The following is a 19,771-nucleotide window of genomic DNA, read 5'->3' on the forward strand; positions in this document are numbered from 1 at the left end:
CAGCGCGTCTGCGGCGGACTTGCCACGGGCTAGAAGATCGCTGGCGCTTCAGCGGGCTCTTTCCCCTCCCGGCGGACTCTCTGCTCTGCGCTCGCCGGTGTACACGCGTAACATCGACCGCCAGGGTCTTGGCCCAAATCTTACCCCACGTCGTGGCCGCGGCGCTCTCTGCTGCGCGCAACGAGACCGGCCGCTTTGTTGGCCGGCAGAGGCTGGCCAGCGTGCCTGCAGCGCACGCAGCACGCTTCAGGTGCGCACCCGGCTGGGCCCCGGCGATCGAGCCCTCCACGCCCCCCTGGCGCGTTCCCGACGTTAGGGGGGGCTGAGTGCATGCATGCACGTCCTAAACTCCCTCCGGGGCGACTTGCGGTCGTACTTATTGTGTTCTGTACTGGAACTAAACCTGGCTGCTGTGTGCATCACCGACTTGCTCTGTACACGCGGCCCATTTCGCTGGATCGCCGCTCTATTACTCTCCCTCCGCCACCACTTTTCCCTTCTCCAACTACTACACTGGCACAACGTCCACCTCTGCGACGGGAGCGAGCTTCCCTCCTGCCTGGCGTCTCCCCAATCTTCTTTTCCTTCCTTTGTTCCGCGGCCAAGCATCCTCTTGGCTCTTCACGCATACCCACCCCGGACCAGGCCCAAGGCGCCCCCCAAGCCTCACCACTGTACCACGCGCCTCCTCCCCATTCTTGTATGGGCTCTGCCCACGCTCGCCGTCTTACTCTTACTCGGCGTCCGTCAAACTGTGCTCCTGCTCCACCCTTCTGCACTGAGCACTCTTCGTCGCGTCTCGCCTCTGCCTCAGATTCCGTGACGCTGCGTGTTCTGCACTTGCTTCATGGTCCCGACTTCTCGGCCCTCAGCTTAACTTTCTCCTTTTCCTCGTCGCCGCCCTCACGACCTCTGACGCGACTCCCGCCTGTGCCTTCGCTCTTCCAAAAGACCGACTCTCTCTCCTCGCCGTCGTGATCGAGACGCCCATCCGCCTTGCCATCAGAGCCTCGATCCTTCGGCCGCGGCGACGACCTTCCCTGCCCCATACGCACAAAGCATATGCGGACAATTGGACGCCTATCTGTCCTACCTAGGCCGGCAATGAGCACAGCAGAACCCATTGCTCCGCTAGTATGACTTTATTTGCGGCGCGCCGCCAGCCCCAGCATCATGGCTATCGTCATGTCCCCTCCACGCAGCCTCAACACCACCCCCATTACGACGATCCTTCCTCCACCGAATCGGACGATGACCGCTCCGTCGAGCTGCTCGAGGTACCGGATGTCGAGCTAGCATGCAAAGCCTACGCGAGCCACCACCGCTCACGTAGCAATTCCTCGCTCTCCTCACTCTCCTCCATAATCTCATCCTTTGCGCCGGGCACACATGGCTACATACGGGCCGCTTCGCCGCGCTCACGCGTACGCCTCGCGCGCCGCGTCGTCCACGTCGCCTTGCTCGCTCTCGCGCTGTGGATATTCGTCACGCCCATCATAAACCCAAGCTACACGCATCGACCCTACCACTACTCCGGCATGAACCTGCGGAGAGAGAAGGTGTTCATCGCAGCCAACATCATCGACGAGGAGCTCATACGGGGTCCCTGGGGCGAAAGTGTCGAGGCTCTCGTGGAATTACTCGGCGAGGACAACGTCTTCCTCAGCATCTACGAGAACGACAGCGGACCGGGAACCAAGGCTGCACTGCGGGATCTTGCTGCCAAGGTCAAATGTAAGCATCCACTTCTTCTCCTTCGTGAAAGTCGCGGACCGATCTCCGGGTCGCCGGACGTTCCTCCCGTCCTTCTGCCATTGTGACCCTCCCTCGGGCAGACGAGCGGTGGCTGTCCAAGCTGTGCTTTATTTTCTCCGCTTGAAATGCATAGCTGGTGGTCTAGACCTCTCGCGTGTGCGACAAAGCGGAGGCGAGAGACATGAGCATGCAGGGTCCCACGTGGTCCAGCGCTGAGGGCGGACGGATTCGGCCCAATGACGGAACGATCAGCTGACAGAACATTGCAGGCAGGACCTCGATCGTCTCGGACCACATCGACATCGACGCCTTCCCCAAAGTGCAGGTGCTCCCCAACGAGCAGCGCGTCAAGCGCATTGCGTATCTGGCGCACGTGCGCAACAAGGCCATCGAGCCGCTCACCCGCAACGCGACCGGCATGCTCTTCGACAAGCTGCTGTTCCTGAACGACGTCATCTTCTCGCCCAAGGATGCCGCCGACTTGTTGTTCTCGACGAACATCGGCCCGGACGGAGCCACGCGCTACCACGCCGCGTGCGCCATGGATTTTATCAACCCGTTCAAGTACTACGATACCTTTGCCACACGTGACGCCGAAGGTCATGGCTTGGGCGTGCCTTTTTTCCCCTTCTTCACCAGCGCTGGCCACGGCTTCAGCAGAGCCGATATGCTGGCAGGCACGGACGCTGTGCGCGTCAAGAGCTGCTGGGGTGGCATGGTAGCCTTCGAGGCGAAGTGGTTCGTCGACCAGCGATCTGGCCTTCTACTTGAAGCCCCCGACAAACTGGGCAGTCAGTCGAGCACCAAGCCGGATGGCGATGAGCGCACGAGGAAAACGACGACCGCAAATGTGCCGTCCCAGCAACCGACAAGGCCGAAACAGGTGCGCTTCAGGAGCCTCCCTGAACTCATGTGGGACGCTTCAGAGTGTTGCCTCATTCATGCAGATATCGGCGAGCTGGCGGCCAAAAATCCAGAGCCATGGGAGAATCCTCAAGCTCTCGACCACGGCATTTACATGAATCCGTTCATCCGCGTGGCGTACGATTCTCGAACCCACTCCTGGCTTGAGTTCACTCGACGCTTCGAACGTCTGTATCCAATTGCGCAATCCTTCGTCAACTGGCTCGTCAGCCGCCCTCCGTACCAGGCCCGCCGTGCCGAAGTGCCCGGCACGGTCGTCTGGCGACGTGGTTGGGTGTTTGACGGGCCAGTCCGCGACGACGTCAATCGCAGCCGACTCCATAGCCACGCCATTACCGACGAGGTTGCCAAGTTCGGCCATTGGGAAGACATCAGGCAGATCGCTTCACCCGGTGGCTTCTGTGGTGGACGCCAGCTGCTTCTTCTCAAGCCGCAGCCATGGATGCCGGGCGAGCGCATCTGGTACAAGATCACACCGCCCAAAGGCGCCGAGGACTAGTCTCGAGACTCGATTGCACGAGTGGAGAATGGCCTGACTTCTACCATGGTGTGCATTCTCGCTCGCACGTTTACTTATTGCTCACTATACCCGACTCTGTACGATCATCACGCCCATTTTGACACAGGATTTTTTTTGGTTTCATCGTTTTTCTGTATTATTGCCTTGCCCACCGTGTCTCAACCATATTGCTTTAAGACGGGGAATTGCATCGTGCGTACCGGAGAGAGGTACATGCACATATACACATTTACGTTTGGCGTTCCCGGCGGGATAAAAGGACTCACACTCACGATAGCCGCTGTCTCGGGGGCTACTTGTTATTTTTGTACGCATGTGAGAAAGAGATGGACGTATGAGAGAAAGAGAAAGGAGGCTCGTTCTAAACGACGCCCGCTCGTTGGCGGTCATGGAACCGCGGCATGCATTTAGACAGGCAACTACGAAGATTTTCCGAGCATCTAGCCTCTCTCTCCTAATACAGCTCAAACAGCGTCAAGAAGTTAGCATGCTTTTGGGAGGGTTGGGGGTCTCGCCTCTACGCTTTAGGCTAATCATCCAAACCGCCCGCCTGCGCTGTATCGGCACCCGATATGTCAAATCAAATAAGGATTATCGCGTGCGCTCACTTTGCTGTTGCTCTAAATGTGAAGGCGTATCTCCCCTGCGTGCGTACGTTCGATGTATTGGCGTGCTTTAGGCCAGCCACTGTGTCGCGCAAAGCCTCACTACATTGATTTGGAAGACTTTCTTACCAGACATACATGGTTTTTGCACATTGTGATGGCCTTTCTCGAATTGCTCCGAAGCTCCCGTTTTCTGAGGAGCTCGGAGAGCAAAAGCATTCGGTGAAACGACATTCTTGAGGAGAAAAATAAACAAATGAAGTCGATTCCATTACTTTGACCGTGTTCGCAAGTATCACAGCGCCAGATTGCGCTAGACATGCCTCTAGCAAGTTGTATCTACAACAAAAGAAGGCCCAACGTAAATACCTCGAAAGTTTGTACAAGGGGTCCCGACGAATAGATTCCAAACCAACGAACCGAAAAAAAAAACGCCTCTGTAAAGCCGCCCCAGGCTTGATAGAAATGTGATAGAAATACAGTCGATACACAAAGCACTTGTGATGTTTTCCATTTCGTGAGCCACGCCCGTGATGAACTCTTGCCTAGGGGTTCTTGAGGTTGCGCTTGCGAAGGGCGCTCATAGGGCGGCGATCGCCTTCCTCAAGACATCCAACGTCCGCTCATTGACGCCGTCCCCGCAATCCGTGTGCTTGAGAATCCAGCTGACGTCGCTCTGCAGGCCCAGAGGCACGTAACACGCTTCTCTAGCTTTCTCTAGACTCTCCTTGAGCCTGGACGTATGCTCCCATTCCCTGGCGGCCACTTCAGCTCGCTCGATGACCTTTGTGGGAATGCCACACATGGCTGCGCAGTGCATGCCAAAGCTTCCCTCCGCAACGCCATCTTCAAGCTTGTAAAGGAAAGTGACGCGGCGCTCCGCCTCGTCGACGTTAATGGCCATCCGTGAGCAGTGGATCTCTGGATGGTGTGCGAACTCCGCAGCCAACGAGTGGTAATGTGTGGCAAAGAAGCCGACGCATCCAACACGCGTAGCAACGTCATGTAGAACAGCCTGAGCTACAGCAACGCCGTCATAGGAGCTGGTGCCGCGGCCTAGCTCGTCGAGAATGACAAGAGAGCGATTACTTGCTTCGTTTAGGATCTTCTTTGTTTCGGAGAGCTCAACGAAGAACGTGGACTGAGCGGCGAAAATATTATCGAAGGCTCCCAGGCGAGACATGATGCGGTCGACTGGCGTAAGAGTTGCACGCTGACATGGCAAGTAGCAGCCGACTTGAGCGAGGATGACAGCAATACAGGTCATACGCAGAACTGTAGACTTGCCTGCTGCGTTTGCACCCGTGAGGAGGTTGATGTTGGCCGTGTCACCTCCGAGTTTGATGTCGTTCGGAATGAAGTCGGACACGGTGTTCATCATGCAAGGGTGACGGAGCTCCTCAAATTCGATGACCGTCCGCTCATCATTTGCGAATGTCGGTCGGCAACTTGGCGTGCCCAAGCTACTGGATGCTCTGGCAAGGGAGATAAGACAATCAAGCTGTGCGACGATCTTGACGGCTGCCAGCCACTGATCGTAATGCTCGTCGAAGCGAGCGTAGAAGCGCCCAGCGACTTCCTTGACAATCTGGCTGTGGGTTTCTTGGGCCTCTTGCAGGTTCCTTACAAGTTTACGAAGCTCAGGGCTGTAATAGCGCTTCACCTGTTTCGTAGCCGACATTTGATCCCAGGATTTCGGTACCTTATTTGTGAACTTGATTGGCACCTCCAGCTGGTAAATTTCCTTGCCATTATCGCGGTAGCAGATGGATGTGGAGCCAAGTTCTGCGCGCACTTGCTTCAGTAACTTGTCCAGATCCTTGAGACAGGTGTCAATGGCATTTTGACTCTCGTCATAATCCGCCTCTACACCCGGGGCCGGCACGAGGATACCGTGTTCGCGAGCCTGAGGTCGGTCGAAAGCATCCTGCCAAACTTTAATAAGCGAGGCGAGATCAGGCATTGATGCCAACAGTTGACCAATAACGCCATCACCAGCAGGCATGTTGCTCAAGAGAGACATTGTATACTCAATTTGCTCAAAGCCGTCAAGAACGCGTACGAAGTCCTGGGCTTTAATTCTGGCCGCATGGACGCGTGAGAGTAAGCGCTCAAGGTCTGGTAGCTTGCTGAGAGATGCGGTGAATTGGTCTGTGAGGGCGCTGTCTGCCATGAGCGAATCGACAGCATCGAGGCGAGCATTGATCTTCTGGGCGTCTGCAAGAGGGTGGCAAACCCATTGCTTCAGCATGCGTTTGCCAAACGGTGTGATGCAGCGGTTCAGCATGGCAAACAACGTGCCTTCACTTCCGCCATCAAAAGTGTTCGCAAAGATCTCGAGATTGATGAGGCTTTGACCATCAAGCACCAAGCTGGTGGCTTTGCGAATGGGATCATACCATGAAATGTTCCCGAGGGAGATAAGATCACGATCCAATTTCAGCATTCGCAAGTAGTGTACCAGAGCGCCGAACGCCGAAATTACAAGGTCGTTCTCTCGTTCTTCTCGTAGGATCTTTGGCCAAGCCTCAATGTTGTCATCCGTTGCAGACACAAAGTAGTCCGCCACATCCATTTCCTTTCTAGTGAGCTCTGCATCCCAGAATTCCTTGCCGGGCTTAAGATAATTCCATATGGTTGTAGGGCTTGTGTTGTTCTTCAGAATTCGTAGAGCCCGTGAAGAAATGCATGATTTTTCGAGCAGCAGCTCGGCAGGTCTTATCTGCGCAACAAAAGTCTCAAATTTTGTCATGCTGGCATCATCCAGAAGCTCGCAGAGCTGGAACTGGGCAGTTGCGGTATCAACAAAAGCAATACCAAACATCGGCACGTTGTCTTTTTCAATTTCCTATCACCACACGGGTTAGCCAGCACTAGGTTTGATGATCAAGTAACTCACTTTGATCGCTACGCAGTATGTAGCCATGTCATCTTGAAGCATGCTACCGTCGACAAGCGTGCCAGCTGTCAGAACACTGGCTAGCTCGCGTCTAATAACCTTTTCTTCCTTCTTGCTCTTCTTGTCATCGCGCTCTCGCATCTCCTTGCCAAGAGCACTTTCCATCTGATCCACACGAGCAATCTTGAATCCCTTGGCCACGAATTGATTGGCCCAGTGATCCAAACTGCTTTCTGGTACACCGACCATTCTCATGTTGACACGATCGGTAAGCTTGAGATCGAACAGCTGATGTCCAATTGTAGCGTCGTTCTCGTACAATTCATAGAACTTGCCCTTCTTGAAGAACACGATAGTGTCCATGAACTTGCTCTTAATCTCCCAATACTGCTGCTCAAAGGGGGAAAGAGCTTTCATCGCCACAGGTGGAATGTACAAGGTGCGAGGGTCGAAGTCTGGGTGGTCAGGAGGGTGGCGGTCCGCATCAAGGGGGTGAGCAAGCCATGGATGTCGCTTCTCTGGCTCGGTCTTGTGAGCCTTCTGCTTGGTTGCGATGTTTGAGGCGTTCTTTCGGACCTCTATCGGCTTTTCATTAAGGCGGTGTGGATTCTCGGGGTCATACGTCCATTGTTGAGCGGTCGATGTGGAGGGTATCTCGCCCATTGGGTCATCATGATCCGATACTTCCGCCGGGGTGGGTGAAGACTTGGTCAACTGCTTTGACGTAGGCCGCTTCCGTTTAGCTGGCGCTCGCACTTCTTCATCAGAATCGTCTGGAACGATGAAGTCGTCCATGTCTATCACGATAAGATTTACTGCCTTAAATGTTGGGGTCGCCTACTCACCGTACTCGACCATTGCTGCTTCGGTCGCCTCATCAATGCGGAATTCGTCGTCACTATCTTCTAAGCTGACTCGTCTCCGCTTGGACGGTCTACGTTGAAGCCTGTTGCCGCTTGACGGCTTGAGCACAACGTCATCGTCATCCGACTCCGACTCAGCGTAACTGATCGTCTTCTTTGCCTGCAGTACGTGGTTCAGCATCATAACAGCAAGGGGCATGTGTATTGCAGAATCTACCTTGCGGGACGGAGAGCTGGAATTGATGGCTCCAAGATCTTCTGAGGCTCCGTCAGCACCGTCGACTGAGCTAGGTGGGCTGGCAGGCAACGGCAGACCATTTTCCTTGTTCTTGCCACTCGAAACGTCTGCGTTGCACGGGCTCAAAGGTGCAGGGCCATCGCTACTCGGTGCTGGCGTGAGTTGCGATGCAGGTGTCGCGTCGAACTTTGGCGTAGAAGCTCCTGTCGACGGCGCAGCGGTCTTCCTGCCAAAGAAGCCCAAGAGGCTCGTCTGATTCTTGGCCGACTGCGAGCCGGACGCTGGCTTTTTCAAAGTAGACTTTGGTGTTGCAGTTCCGGCCATTGCGGACTTGGGGGATTTGGCTGTTGGCCCTGCCTGTACCGAAGGGCTGTTGTGGTGTGAATGCACGAGGCGTGGGTGAAGCGTTCGATTGCAGAAGCTGTGGGAAACGCGCCCCCGCGTTCACGACGCGACTGGCCAAGACCCTGACGAGTTTCTCCTCCTCAGCTCTTGCAAAGCAACACCGCACGCCAGCATGTGCCCCCAGCTTCTTTGCTCTCCCTCGACCTCCTCGCCTGCAAACTTGTCGTATCTCTTGCCTGATTGCTGAGCACAACCGCCTTCACAAAATCTCTGTCCCGTCGAAGTGGCCTGGGTCTTACGCTGACGGCGCGTTATGACGTCTCCTGACTTCGGTGCCATTGCCGAACGTCAGAAAGCGATGAGATCACCTTTCTCGCTTCTCGAACTTCGTTCCTAGCTAACTCTCCCAGTGTGCTCTTCATGGCCGGCATGGTCGGCCTGCTTAACATCTGGATACGTGGCTGGACACTCTGGTAGCTCCTCGATTGATCCCCTTTCATGTAAATACGCCACCTTCGTAGTCTGCGCACCGCTGAACTGAGCTGTTCAGTCCGCCTGCTACTGCTGTTCTAACCACCAAGACTCATATCTTGCGCTTGACCAGCGCCGTCTTTGACTTACTTTGTTGACATCAGGAGCTCACCCAATTCCTTACCGACCCATCAGAACTATGTCCAGAAAACGCGAGGTCGAGACGCTCTAGATCCTTCTGCTTGCCCTTTCACCCGATTATTTACGTCTTTTAATTGGTTCCACCATTACTCTGTGGTGACAATTCTGCGTGCAGATATATTCTATGAATGCATATTGTCTATCCACTATCTATGCTCTTTTCAACAAAGAGAATCCAGTCGTTCGATCGATATTACTGACGGTTTGCAACCTGAATCGCAAATGCCCCGTCAGCTGTTTCGCCTGGGGAGAGGAAAGCAAGCACGTCGCCGAACTTGTCAAGCCCAAAGTCATTAATTGCTTAAGAGCTCGTAATTGCGTATGTCTTACTGCCATTTGCGTTCCCGCACCGATTTTGTAAGCTGCACACCGAGAATGAAAACCACTGTTATAGTGGTTTAGCAACGGCTAGTATAGCTTCGCACGTTGCCTTTGAAAGACCACCGTTTGCGCTGAGTCGAGTGCAGAACAAAGTAGTGGATTCCAATAATAGACTGAGCCCTGTAAACGGTAACACAAAGACAGTCGCTGAAACAAGATGGCGAACAACAAAAATAGACCTTCACACATCCATGAGCATTGTCAGTACTTGTTTGTATGATTTGATGAATTTTACGGCTATGTTTGCTGATAGGTTTTTTCTTTTTGACCCTCTCGATTCTGTCTCGGTTCGTGTGCCCATTGTCCAGCCATAAACGCCATATTCCAAAGCGTGAATCTGATGGCATTACCGCTACAGCCATCGGGGCGAACGTAGTAGATTCAAACAAACGCCATTGTCCGATTATCCATTTTGGTTTTTATCTTTTAATGGAAGATACAAAAAGGTCTTGCGGCTCCCAAACTTTAATCTTAAAAGCTGTGAAACGCGGAAATTTATATCTGCTAAGACTTCGCCAGCAATCCAATAGCTGTTTTAGCAGTGACGAAAAGGCATTTATTATCTCCGCTCTTCACGTTTAACTGTGCGCGCTGATTGACCGTACGACAGTCAGTTGCCAGATCGTCTCTAGAGATTGGATAGTAGAACCATGTTTAAAAGGTCACCTGGCAGCACGAGTGGCGATGATGTTTCACGGAAAGGACGTGCGAAGCCACGCCCAGCGGGTTATAAGGACAAAAATCCACACAACCTCGTTGATGCACAACGGCGTGCCGAATATCTTCAGAAGTACTGGTGGATCCCAGCTTCAGGTACAGCTGGGTTGCCAAAGGACCCCATGTCCAAACAGGCCCGTGTTGACAAACTATTCGCCGCAATGACGGACTTCAGCGATGTCTGGGACTCGGACAACATTTTCACTGAAGGCCGAAGTATTGACAATGATGACATTGAGTACGCGTGTATGCGAATAGGAGATGCAATTGATGATCTGCACCGCAATGGCCTCTGCGTGCCACACATCGCTGATCCAACGATGAAGGAAGTCCTTAGAAAGCAAAAACGTTGGCGTGTTGATACATTCGAGAGAGACATGACTGCCACTGAGCGTGAGGACGCCATTGCGGATCATCTTAGGCATTATAAAAAAGCCTGTTTAGACGCCATAGATCGCACTAAAGAATTATCTCTGCTGTTTGTCGCTGCACCCATCACCGCAGGTAAGAGGCGAGATGCTAATGCCAAGTCCAACTACACTCGGAAAAAGAGATCCAGTACATTTCAAAAGTCAAGGTTTGTGACGGGCGTTACAGAGATTGATCGAAATATAGGGAGCGGGAATCTCTCTTGTAGCTTTAGTCAGATCACGCCGGCCGTACCGTTAACAGATCGTGTTGCGTACGGAACAGAGTACTTAAATCTCGAAGACAAGGACGTCCAGATCTCTGATGCAACAAGTAATGCAGGCTGCGTTTCTGAAGATCCTGCGCTGAGCATGAATTTCGCGAACAGCATGATGCTCTCGAGAGACATGTTGAATGAGACTCAAACCGTCTTGACAGAAAACAGCACACCTTTCTTCCGTGATGAAAACATCAATGCGGACGTAGATTGGATCGGTATTGACTCAATTCCGGAAATGCAATACGACTGGCTTAGCGAGCCTGATGGGTATCTTATTGGACGGTAGTGGATGTAATAGCAGAGTTGAGGAAGATAAGAAAGCATGACTACGAGCTTGACTCGGGACATAGTTGAGGATATGAACAAACACGACAACGCCTTGTTTAGAGAAGAGTATGTATTTGGTATATCTCATATCCAGTGCATGTTCTATCAACATAGTCCAAATGATATTTTTCCCCTATTCTGACACTACGTCCCTTTACCGGGCTTCAATGTTACCCGCTCTTGAGTGCATAGAAGTTATGATACAAAGCTCTTTTAAGGACAAACAAGAAATGGCACACTGCTGATGTCTTGTCAAAACCCCATCTATTTCTTATTCTTTTCCGCCTGTGCCTTCTGGTACTTGGCGATCAACTCCTTCTGCAGCTGCATCGGTGCAGGGGCGTAGTGACTGAACTCCATGGAAAACTCTCCTTTGCCTTGTGTTGCCGCGCGCAAATTGCCCGAGAAGCCAAACATGGAGTGCAATGAGCAGTCCGCATAAACGGTGAAATCTTCTGCTCCAGTCTCTGTCTCGTTGATGATGGCGTTGCGCTTGTTGAGAAGACCAACAACAGCACCCTGGAATTCGCTCGGGGCAGTTACAGTGGTCTTCATGAGTGGTTCAAGAATAGACGGTGAACCCATGGGGAAGGCCTTACGGAATGCGCCCTGGGTTGCAATATTGAAGGCCCTTTCGCTAGAATCCGTCATGTGCGTTGCACCGTCGTTGATGACCATGCATGTTCCAAGGACTTTGTGCCCAATAAGAGGGCCCTTTTGGCATGCCTGGTGGAAACCCTTCTCGCAAGCCTGCAGGAATTTTTCGTCGATATGACCACCGGTGACTTGGCTTTCATACCTATTGGTCTGCAAATCGCCTGTGGGCTCAAGCCAGCCGACAACGCGGGCGTAATCACCAGCACCACCAGTCTGCTTCTTGAGGATATGGTCGAAAGGTACATGTGCCCCGATTGTTTCACGATATGCCACTTGGGGCTGGCCCGTCTCACAGTCAACCTTATACTCACGGCGCATACGCTCGACGTAGATCTCCAGATGCAGTTCACCCATACCAGAGATAATCGTCTCCTGCGATTCCGGGTCTACGTGAACACGGAACGTTGGGTCTTCGCGCTGAAACCTGTTCATGGCTTTGGAAAAGTTGTTGCTGTCTTTACTATTCTTCGGCTTGATGGACAGTGAAATGACCGGTTCGGGAACGAACATGGACGTCATGCTGTATGACAGTTGGCCATCTGTGAATGTGTCGCCAGAAGCGCAATCGACGCCAAAGACAGCGCAAATTTCTCCGGCGCCGATCTCATTGACTTCTTCCATCTCGTTCGAGTGCATGCGCACAATTCTAGGAAGACGAATCTTGCGATCATTGCGTGCATTGAAAATGGTCATGCCTTTCTTAAGTGTTCCTTGGTAAACACGGATATATGTGAGCTGACCAAAGTTGCTCTCCTCGAGCTTGAAAGCAAGTCCCACGAAGGGCAGAGAGTTATACGGCACAAGCTTCACAGAAGCTTCGTCTCGTCTTCTGTCGAGCGCCAGATTTTCGACTTCCGCAGGATTAGGGAGATAATCGCACACGGCATCCAGCATTGGTTGAATACCAGTATCTGCTAGTGCCGAACCCATCAATACGGGTGTGAACTTAAGTGCAATGGTTGCTCTTCGAATCGCGGCTTTGATCTGGGGGATGGTCGGCTCCTTTTCTTCCAGGAATAATTCGGCAATCTCATCGTCAACGTCAGCCAAAGTCTCGATCAGCTTCGCCCTCTTCTCCTTGGCGATTTCTACGCATTCCTCAGGAATCTCGTCTTTCTCGACTACGTTTAGACCCTTCACACCCTCGAAATAGATAGCCTTCATGCGGATGATATCAACGACACCTTTGAATCCATCTTCTCTTCCAATCGGAACCTGCAGCGCCGCGGCCGGTATCTTCAGCTTTTTGTTGATTTGTTCAACCGCTTTCCAAGGATTTGATCCCATCCGATCCATCTTGTTAATAAAGGATATCCTGGGAACATTGTACCGTCTCATCTGCCTGTCAACCGTGATTGTCTGCGATTGTACGCCTGAGACAGCGCAAAGAATCATGACCGCACCATCAAGAACGCGGAGAGCGCGTTCCACCTCAATTGTGAAGTCAATGTGTCCAGGTGTATCAATCAAATTGATGTGATACCTGTTCTCCTTTCCATCTTCTTTCTTGACCCAATCACAATACGTAGCCGCTGACTGAATGGTGATTCCCTTTTCTCGCTCCAAATCCATGGAGTCCATCTTGGCGCCAACGGCGTCCTTGCCACGAACTTCGTGTATTGCGTTGATTCGGCCAGTGTAGAAGAGAACTCTCTCGGTTGCGGTGGTTTTTCCACTGTCAATGTGCGCCTACGCTGATTAGTACGTCCCTCAAAATTCAATCCTATAACTCTCCGCATCAACATACAGCAATACCAATGTTGCGGACTTTATCCAATCTTGCGGCTTCTACTGGGTCTAATTGCTGAATGATGGACTCCTGTGAAAGAGTTGAGGGAGCTCCCGCTGCCTGTTCTAGACTATCCCCTCATTAGCCTTCAATGGAAGAATTCAAAAGGTCGATATCATACACTGCGGCTGCTGAGCCTGACTGCCACCTCCTTTGCAACTGATGTACCTTCAGGACAGTTTGCGATGCAGATCTCGATGTTGCGGTGATGGTGCTCATTGATCGCCGCGCAGTCAACTGCGGGCGAATAGTAAGGTGCGGTCCATTGCGAAGAGAGCGCAGGACAGAGCCTTGAACTCTAGCATTGACCCTCATTGCGAGAAAATGGCCCAAAAGGAGCGCTGGGCACAGCGAGAAGAATTGAAATGGCGCGACCACGATCGCTCGCTGGATATTTTCTCTAATGGGAAGCAGTTGGGGGTTCACATAGAGTCTGGTAGGTGAACATATGGGTCGGCCTCTTTGACTTCCGATTGGCTGAACATTTGCTTTGCAGCTTTAGGCACCTCATAAGAAAATTGTGTATTAACTTAAAAAGGATTTAAAAAGCCATATCTTGAATTAGTGAATATCTTGATTTTTCAGTTAAGTGTTATCAATCTATATTAATTGCTCTCCTTACTGCTCACTTCTGTTCCAATAACCTTCAGGACTGCTCTACAAGACCAGCAATCATTTACAACAGCTTCAATATGCCACTCGACAAAGGCTCGCTGTGTATTGTTCCATCACAATTGGACAAAGACTTAAGAAAAGATCCCAAAGGAATGGGCCATGACAAACTGAACCCCGTTATCGTTAACGCAAGGGGTGCACACACTCATTCACGCCCATATACATATCATACAATAACCCCCACACGCTTAAAACTCCATGCAAAGAGGGTATATACTAATCTCAACAGGAAAGAAATGCTACCGGTCTGGTAAGTGGAGTAAGTCTCTGTAGGTGACAAGCTGTATTCTTTGAGAACCCAACAGTGGTTCTTGATTGCAAACGCCGTTCTGAAGCAAAGTCAATCAGTAAGAAAAAATAAAACGAAAGGAGAGAACGGTTTGAGTTGAACATGACGTGGCTTATTCCAGCGCAGCTGCCACAGACCAGAAGTTGCCTTCAGCAAGTGCATCTGGTATCGTCTTTTTTTGTGCATCCTCAGTCATAGAACGAGAAGTGCTGGCTTCTTGCGAGTGTGCAGAAAAGCTCCTCGTCAGTTCAGATGTGTCCAGTCCCAACATTCCATCTAAAGCCTCAAGATGCTGAATGGGACTTGGCGTCCAGCTGCTGAGTAACGAATGGCGTGGCGCGCCGTCCACTTCGCATTCGTCGTCTTCGTTCTCATCATAATCCAAAATTCGACCACCTAGGTCAGTTTCGGCTTTGTATTGAAGGGCTTTACGACCATCCTTGATCATCAGCTCAGTCCAAGCCATGCAACGTTTAAGACTTTGATTGAGTTTCTGCGAGTCAACAAGGATTTCGCGATGTTTGGCGAGGTCGAGCTGTAGTCGCTTCGAGTCTTTAGCAAGCTTCCGCTCTTGGCGCTCAGCCATGGCTTCAGGTGATAGAGAAGCGCTATCATTGCTAGAAGATTCGTCGCTGGACTCATCTTCTTGATAGCCGTATTCCTCGTCATCCTCTGAGAAGTCGTCAAGCGCGCTCAGCCCATCATTGCGCACTTCAAACTCAACTTCCTCACCCACAATCTCCAAAGACTCAATACCAGATAAGGTAGAAAGCCTTCCTGCCCTTGACAATCGCCTGAAGCGTCTTAATTCTCTGTTTTGACGTCTAACCTCCTTTTCAAGCGACTTGTTTATGGCCATGAGACTTGAGTTGCTAATCTCCAAATCTTGGATTTTGCGCTCCACACGAGCATTCATGATAGTTTCATTGAGCTGGTTCTGCCATGGACTAGGACCCTTTGTTGGACTTTGTGGCCCCGCAAAGCTGGGCGATGAGGGTGAGGTCTGTCGTTCTCTGGACTGTGCTGAAGACGTGCTCTGGCCTAGGGGATCAATCTCTGGACCTGGCGATGATGGACCAGAAGCGCCAGAAGCACCTATGTGTTCGCCGGCCTCTGAAATTTGTGCTTGAATTATTGTCTGCAAAGGGCTCAAGCCAGTAGCCTCAACGCCTGTAAAGGGTTTCCTTGCTGAGGATCCAGATTCAATCGAGCTCAGGCTCGAAGTTCGCTTGTGAGGCGTGATCTGCGTTGAGAAGCCACCTATAGATTGCTTCCTTGCATCCGATCCACTTGGTGGTAGGATAGAAATAGTTTTAGGGCGTTCAGCAGGCCTTATGATCTGTGAAGCTCCTTTTCTATATGACAAATGAAAATTGGAATCCTTGGCTGGCGACGGGGGTCGCAGCGCTGGTGAAGGTTGGAAGAAATGTAGTGGTGCTCCAGATAAAGAAGGCGAAGGTAATGATGGAACGGGCGGAATGTCCTCGTCCGCACGACCATCAGCATGAAAAAACTGTGACTTTTTGGACTTGGTACTGACGCTCGATAGCGTTGGCGAAGGATGACTGATTGGCTTTGCTGACTCTTCTTGTTGCCCATTTGCGTAAAGAAACACTGGTGATTTTTTTGTCACAGACCGTAGCTCCGGAGATCGCGGAACATCGCTAGCATGAAAGAACATCGGGCTCTCTGTCTGGCTGTCGAGGCGTGGAAGCTTCGGCTGCGGTGCTACAGAAGGCGGATTTGACGCATATGCAACACCAACCGTGCTGCTCGGCCTGCTCCTATTCCCTGACCCCATGATACCAAGTCCAAACCCTGTAACTGAAGTTTGTTTGCCCCCGTTCCCTATTGACTCGAGTTGTGAAGCCGGTCGTGAGCCATGTGGAGTGCCGCTAGGAGTTGAATGACTGCTCTCTACCCTTGATTTACGGGTACCTGATCGTGGCGTCACATTATTGTTTATGAAAGCTCTGGAAGGCGTCGACCCTTCGTCTTTCGTCCCGGAAGGCTTCAGAGTATTTGGGGTAGCGGTTCTTGATGATTTAGCCAACGGTGGTGTAGCATTAGCAGCAAGCCTAGGCGTGAGGGGGGGCTTGACATTTCGATTCGAGGCCAGCGAGGGCATCAATGGCTTGGTGGGGTTTGGCTGGGTATCGCGAGCCTTTTGTAGCGGCATATTGCGATGTTGTGATGCTAGGTCGGGTGGTCGCAGCGAACGCAGTGGTGAGTCATCATCCTGCCAAACTTGAATTCGGCTCTTCTTGTCGGAAGGACGTTGTTTGTTCGCGAACTGGAGTGAATTACGTCGTGTGACTGAGACAACTGGTGGTGAATTCCGCGATCGATATCTCTGAGACTCGTCCCGCCACGGTTCATCCTTCAGAAGCACCGTGGCGCTATACCGTAAACGTGCAGTTGGCGACGCCAGGGTCTTTGTTCTGCGCGCCGAGGGAAAGAGGTTGCAGAAACCACTTTCCAACTCCCTCACTCATTATCTGCGGACATCAAGTCAGATTTTTCGAAAGACCAAGGAGCCAGCGTCAACAATATATGTGCCTGGTCATGCTTCTTCGACTCATCCTGGACGCCAATCCGAAACGTCAATATTGACATGACAGCACCACGCGTTGGACAGGGATTCGCGTTTGATATAGTGCATGGACGCTATAATTGACTGAACTTGAGGCAACCATTTTTCAAACTGTCCCTTCTCAGTCGTCGACGCACTAAGAGCGCTGAAGCATGCCCAAGAAGGATGTCGACCTTGTCAGAGAGATTCTGGAAAGTCGGGAATACAACGCTAGCCAGATTCCCACAGAGCAACTTGAGCAAGCAGCCGCTCAGATCGAGGATGAGACACTTAAACACCGGTTGCTAGGACCGTCTTTGACAAAATCTGGGCAGGACGCCGTGGATCAGAAGAAAGTAAGATATTATAGTTTGTGGGTCTGTGACCTAGTGTACTGACTTGACGTCAGGTCGCGGAAATTATTTACAATGCATCCAAAGGATCCAAGTTCTTCAACAATGAAGAAGCCAGGGATAGGCAGTTGACAGAGAAGATCAACCGTATCCTTGACCGCAAACGACAGCTTGAGAAACTAGATCTTAGTCATGACCTCAGAAAAGCCGATGAATACATCACTCAGCTTGAGCTACGGCGAGACTTGTCCCAGACTATCATTCACATAGACTGCGATGCCTTTTATGCTGCGGTAGAAGAGCTGGACCGACCAGAGCTACGGGACGTTCCCATGGCGGTCGGTATTGGCGTACTCACTACATGTAACTACCACGCCAGAAAATTTGGCTGCAGAAGCGGTATGGCCGGGTTTGTAGCTCGAAAGTTATGTCCCCAGCTTATTTGTCTTCCTTTAAATTTTGCGAAATACTCTGCAAAAGCAGAAGAGGTAAGGAACGTGTTAAGAAAGTACGATCCAAATTTCGAGAGCGCTAGTTGTGATGAAGCATACTTAAATATCACCAAATGGTGCAAGGACCATGATATGGAACCGGAAGCGGCAGTGAGCCAGCTTCGGGCAGAAGTGCACGAAAAGTGCAAGATTACGGTGTCTGCTGGCATCGCGAGCAACGCAAAGCTAGCCAAGATTTGTAGCAACAAGAACAAGCCAAACGGACAGTTCAGGATACTTCCAGACAGGACAAGCATCATGGCATTCATGCGCGACCTCCCAGTGCGCAAGGTCAACGGCATTGGCAGGGTTTTTGAACGAGAGCTCGACGCTGTGGGCATCAAAACTTGTGGAGACATATACGAATATCGAGCGATGCTGACGAAATTATTCGGTGAGAAGGCGTTTCAGTTCTTAATTAACTGTTATCTTGGGCTCGGCAGAACAAATATCGCTCCTCCAGATGAATCGCAGCGTAAAAGCGTTGGCACGGAAAGCACGTTCCATGAAATTCAAGGTACTGAAGCGTTGCGAGACAAACTTCGAAGCACTGCTGCGGAATTGGAAGGCGACCTGAAGAGAACCGAATACAAAGGGCGAACGCTTGTCCTCAAAGTCAAACTTCACACGTTCGAAGTTCTGACTCGCCAGACAATACCACCTCATGCTGTCTGCAAAGCAGATGATCTGTATAAATATGCCCTTCCCATGCTTACAGCTTTAGAGAAGGAGATCCCGGGATTGCGCCTTCGCTTGATGGGACTTCGATGCACGGGACTCGTAAGCACAGCAAAGCGCGATGTTGACTTTTTCGGCGTTAAGCGCTCAAATAGTGGATATTCCGAAGGTAGCCTCAATCCGAAACGAATCGTAGATGCTGATGGCTGGGAGATCTGGCCAGACGCTGAATTTGAAGAAGCCGCAAGACGGGAAAGACAGGCGGATATGGCGGATATGGCACGTTTAAGCCAGGAACAGGACGAGGAGAATCATTCAGGAAGGCCGCCAGTCACGAACAAGGACACACCTTCGCAAAATACATGGGACTGTCCAATCTGTCAACGTCCTCAGCCAGCGAACGAACGTCTACTTAACGAGCATATCGATTCGTGTTTATCGAAGCAGACAATCCGCGAGGTAGTCCACGAGACCGAAGTGGAGAGCGAGAGAAACGCTCTAGTCGTGGAGAGACCTCATACTCTGCCTTCCCGACTGGTTAGCAATAAGAAGCGCGGTCGTCCGAAGAAGCAAGAATCCGGCAGGAACATCAAGCAAACTAAGTTGTTTTCATGAGATCAAGCTTTGAAATTCGACGCAGTGAAAATAATGAAGACTTACACCAAGACATATTAATCCTTAAGAACCAAATAGCATCACTCAAATCTTAGATCGAATTGATGCTGAGATTTGTCAGCATCTACTCTTCACAGTTTGCCGAGAGGGATGTTCGAAGAGTCTGTGAAGAAAACACTGCCAGAATATTCGGCTTCCTGATTCCTTGCCATCTCTGGATTGTTGCCGATGGTGCCTATTTCTATCATATGTCAACGAGATGCTCTCAAATCAAAATTTCAAATCAATCGGTAACAGAGAATGGAGATCGGCATTGAAAAGCTTTAAACGTATCCTTTTAGAAATCTGGCCGAAGGAAATGGCCATGCAAGCTGTTGGGCACGATATCTGATATCTTATCTAAGATCGAGAGGAAATTGCCATGATTGTGTTCTAGGATTTCAACCGTAGGCAGTTACGCGTAGTCCTTGAATATAGTCAGATCATTTGAGTTTATCTTCAAGGCTGCTCGCTGGGCAGAACGTTGGACTTTGAGAAGGATGAAAAGACATCATAGGCTTAAATAGGTAACTACATGAATTACACCAGAAATCAGAGACGTACTCTTTGTGCTCTCCCGCCGTTAAGTATGAATTTATGAAAATTTTAACAGTTGAACAATGGGTTTGCTAAGTCCGTTATAGACAAAAGATATATAGATTTGCATTTGAGAGACGTC

General features: G+C 51.1%; 7 protein-coding genes across 8 annotated transcripts; 4 read left to right on the top strand and 3 right to left on the bottom strand.

Annotated features, from left to right (window-relative positions):
* Positions 1-427: 427 nt before the first annotated feature.
* On the top strand, positions 428-3,178 carry PV09_02102 (uncharacterized protein; the record flags this gene model as incomplete). The annotated part of the gene is made up of 2 exons (XM_016355099.1): positions 428-1,734; positions 2,025-3,178. The coding sequence occupies exons 1-2, from the start codon at positions 1,137-1,139 to the stop codon at positions 3,176-3,178; spliced, it is 1,752 nt and encodes a 583-aa protein (XP_016217115.1). The 5' UTR covers positions 428-1,136.
* Positions 3,179-3,223: 45 nt separating this feature from the next.
* On the top strand, positions 3,224-3,610 carry PV09_02103 (uncharacterized protein; the record flags this gene model as incomplete). The annotated part of the gene is made up of 1 exon (XM_016355100.1): positions 3,224-3,610. The coding sequence occupies one exon, from the start codon at positions 3,224-3,226 to the stop codon at positions 3,608-3,610; it is 387 nt and encodes a 128-aa protein (XP_016217116.1).
* Positions 3,611-4,057: 447 nt separating this feature from the next.
* On the bottom strand, positions 4,058-8,204 carry PV09_02104. 2 transcript variants are annotated; one of them, XM_016355102.1, is made up of 5 exons: positions 7,882-8,204; positions 7,784-7,824; positions 7,549-7,726; positions 6,704-7,500; positions 4,058-6,652 (listed from the first exon to the last, which is right to left on the bottom strand). In XM_016355102.1, exons 1-5 carry the CDS (start codon positions 8,126-8,128, stop codon positions 4,385-4,387), a joined length of 3,531 nt encoding a protein of 1,176 aa, XP_016217118.1. In that variant the 5' UTR covers positions 8,129-8,204; the 3' UTR covers positions 4,058-4,384. The 2 variants fall into 2 exon arrangements, with proteins under 2 accessions (XP_016217118.1, XP_016217117.1); XM_016355101.1 differs by having other exon boundaries at positions 7,784-8,204.
* A 1,648-nt stretch (positions 8,205-9,852) lies between these two features.
* Positions 9,853-10,893, top strand: PV09_02105 (uncharacterized protein; the record flags this gene model as incomplete). The annotated part of the gene is made up of 1 exon (XM_016355103.1): positions 9,853-10,893. The coding sequence occupies one exon, from the start codon at positions 9,853-9,855 to the stop codon at positions 10,891-10,893; it is 1,041 nt and encodes a 346-aa protein (XP_016217119.1).
* Positions 10,894-10,986: 93 nt separating this feature from the next.
* On the bottom strand, positions 10,987-13,743 carry PV09_02106 (elongation factor G, mitochondrial). The gene is made up of 3 exons (XM_016355104.1): positions 13,502-13,743; positions 13,339-13,450; positions 10,987-13,280 (listed from the first exon to the last, which is right to left on the bottom strand). The coding sequence occupies exons 1-3, from the start codon at positions 13,693-13,695 to the stop codon at positions 11,199-11,201; spliced, it is 2,388 nt and encodes a 795-aa protein (XP_016217120.1). The 5' UTR covers positions 13,696-13,743; the 3' UTR covers positions 10,987-11,198.
* Positions 13,744-13,941: 198 nt separating this feature from the next.
* Positions 13,942-16,688, bottom strand: PV09_02107 (uncharacterized protein). Its single transcript, XM_016355105.1, has one exon. The coding sequence runs from the start codon at positions 16,521-16,523 to the stop codon at positions 14,457-14,459; it is 2,067 nt and encodes a 688-aa protein (XP_016217121.1). The 5' UTR covers positions 16,524-16,688; the 3' UTR covers positions 13,942-14,456.
* Positions 16,689-16,826: 138 nt separating this feature from the next.
* Positions 16,827-19,675, top strand: PV09_02108 (uncharacterized protein). The gene is made up of 2 exons (XM_016355106.1): positions 16,827-17,272; positions 17,326-19,675. The coding sequence occupies exons 1-2, from the start codon at positions 17,090-17,092 to the stop codon at positions 19,051-19,053; spliced, it is 1,911 nt and encodes a 636-aa protein (XP_016217122.1). The 5' UTR covers positions 16,827-17,089; the 3' UTR covers positions 19,054-19,675.
* Positions 19,676-19,771: the final 96 nt, after the last annotated feature.

The sequence above is a fragment of the Verruconis gallopava genome (assembly GCF_000836295.1).
Source record: "Verruconis gallopava strain CBS 43764 unplaced genomic scaffold supercont1.5, whole genome shotgun sequence".
Classification (NCBI taxonomy): domain Eukaryota; kingdom Fungi; phylum Ascomycota; class Dothideomycetes; order Venturiales; family Sympoventuriaceae; genus Verruconis; species Verruconis gallopava.

What these genes read in the sequence shown, in the direction of transcription:
- PV09_02104 (XM_016355101.1), bottom strand. Translation starts at nt 8,128, where the DNA reads ATGGCCGGAACTGCAACACCAAAGTCTACTTTGAAAAAGCCAGCGTCC. An exon ending in AGCAGCAATGGTCGAGTACG is followed by an intron (nt 7,501 to 7,548) that starts GTGAGTAGGCGA and finishes TTATCGTGATAG; the next exon opens with ACATGGACGACTTCATCGTT. An exon ending in CATACTGCGTAGCGATCAAA is followed by an intron (nt 6,653 to 6,703) that starts GTGAGTTACTTG and finishes GTGTGGTGATAG; the next exon opens with GAAATTGAAAAAGACAACGT.
- PV09_02106 (XM_016355104.1), bottom strand. Translation starts at nt 13,695, where the DNA reads ATGAGGGTCAATGCTAGAGTTCAAGGCTCTGTCCTGCGCTCTCTTCGC. An exon ending in TCAGGCTCAGCAGCCGCAGT is followed by an intron (nt 13,451 to 13,501) that starts GTATGATATCGA and finishes ATGAGGGGATAG; the next exon opens with TCTAGAACAGGCAGCGGGAG. An exon ending in TCCGCAACATTGGTATTGCT is followed by an intron (nt 13,281 to 13,338) that starts GTATGTTGATGC and finishes TAATCAGCGTAG; the next exon opens with GCGCACATTGACAGTGGAAA.
- PV09_02107 (XM_016355105.1), bottom strand. Translation starts at nt 16,523, where the DNA reads ATGCCGCTACAAAAGGCTCGCGATACCCAGCCAAACCCCACCAAGCCA.
- PV09_02108 (XM_016355106.1), top strand. Translation starts at nt 17,090, where the DNA reads ATGCCCAAGAAGGATGTCGACCTTGTCAGAGAGATTCTGGAAAGTCGG. An exon ending in ACGCCGTGGATCAGAAGAAA is followed by an intron (nt 17,273 to 17,325) that starts GTAAGATATTAT and finishes ACTTGACGTCAG; the next exon opens with GTCGCGGAAATTATTTACAA.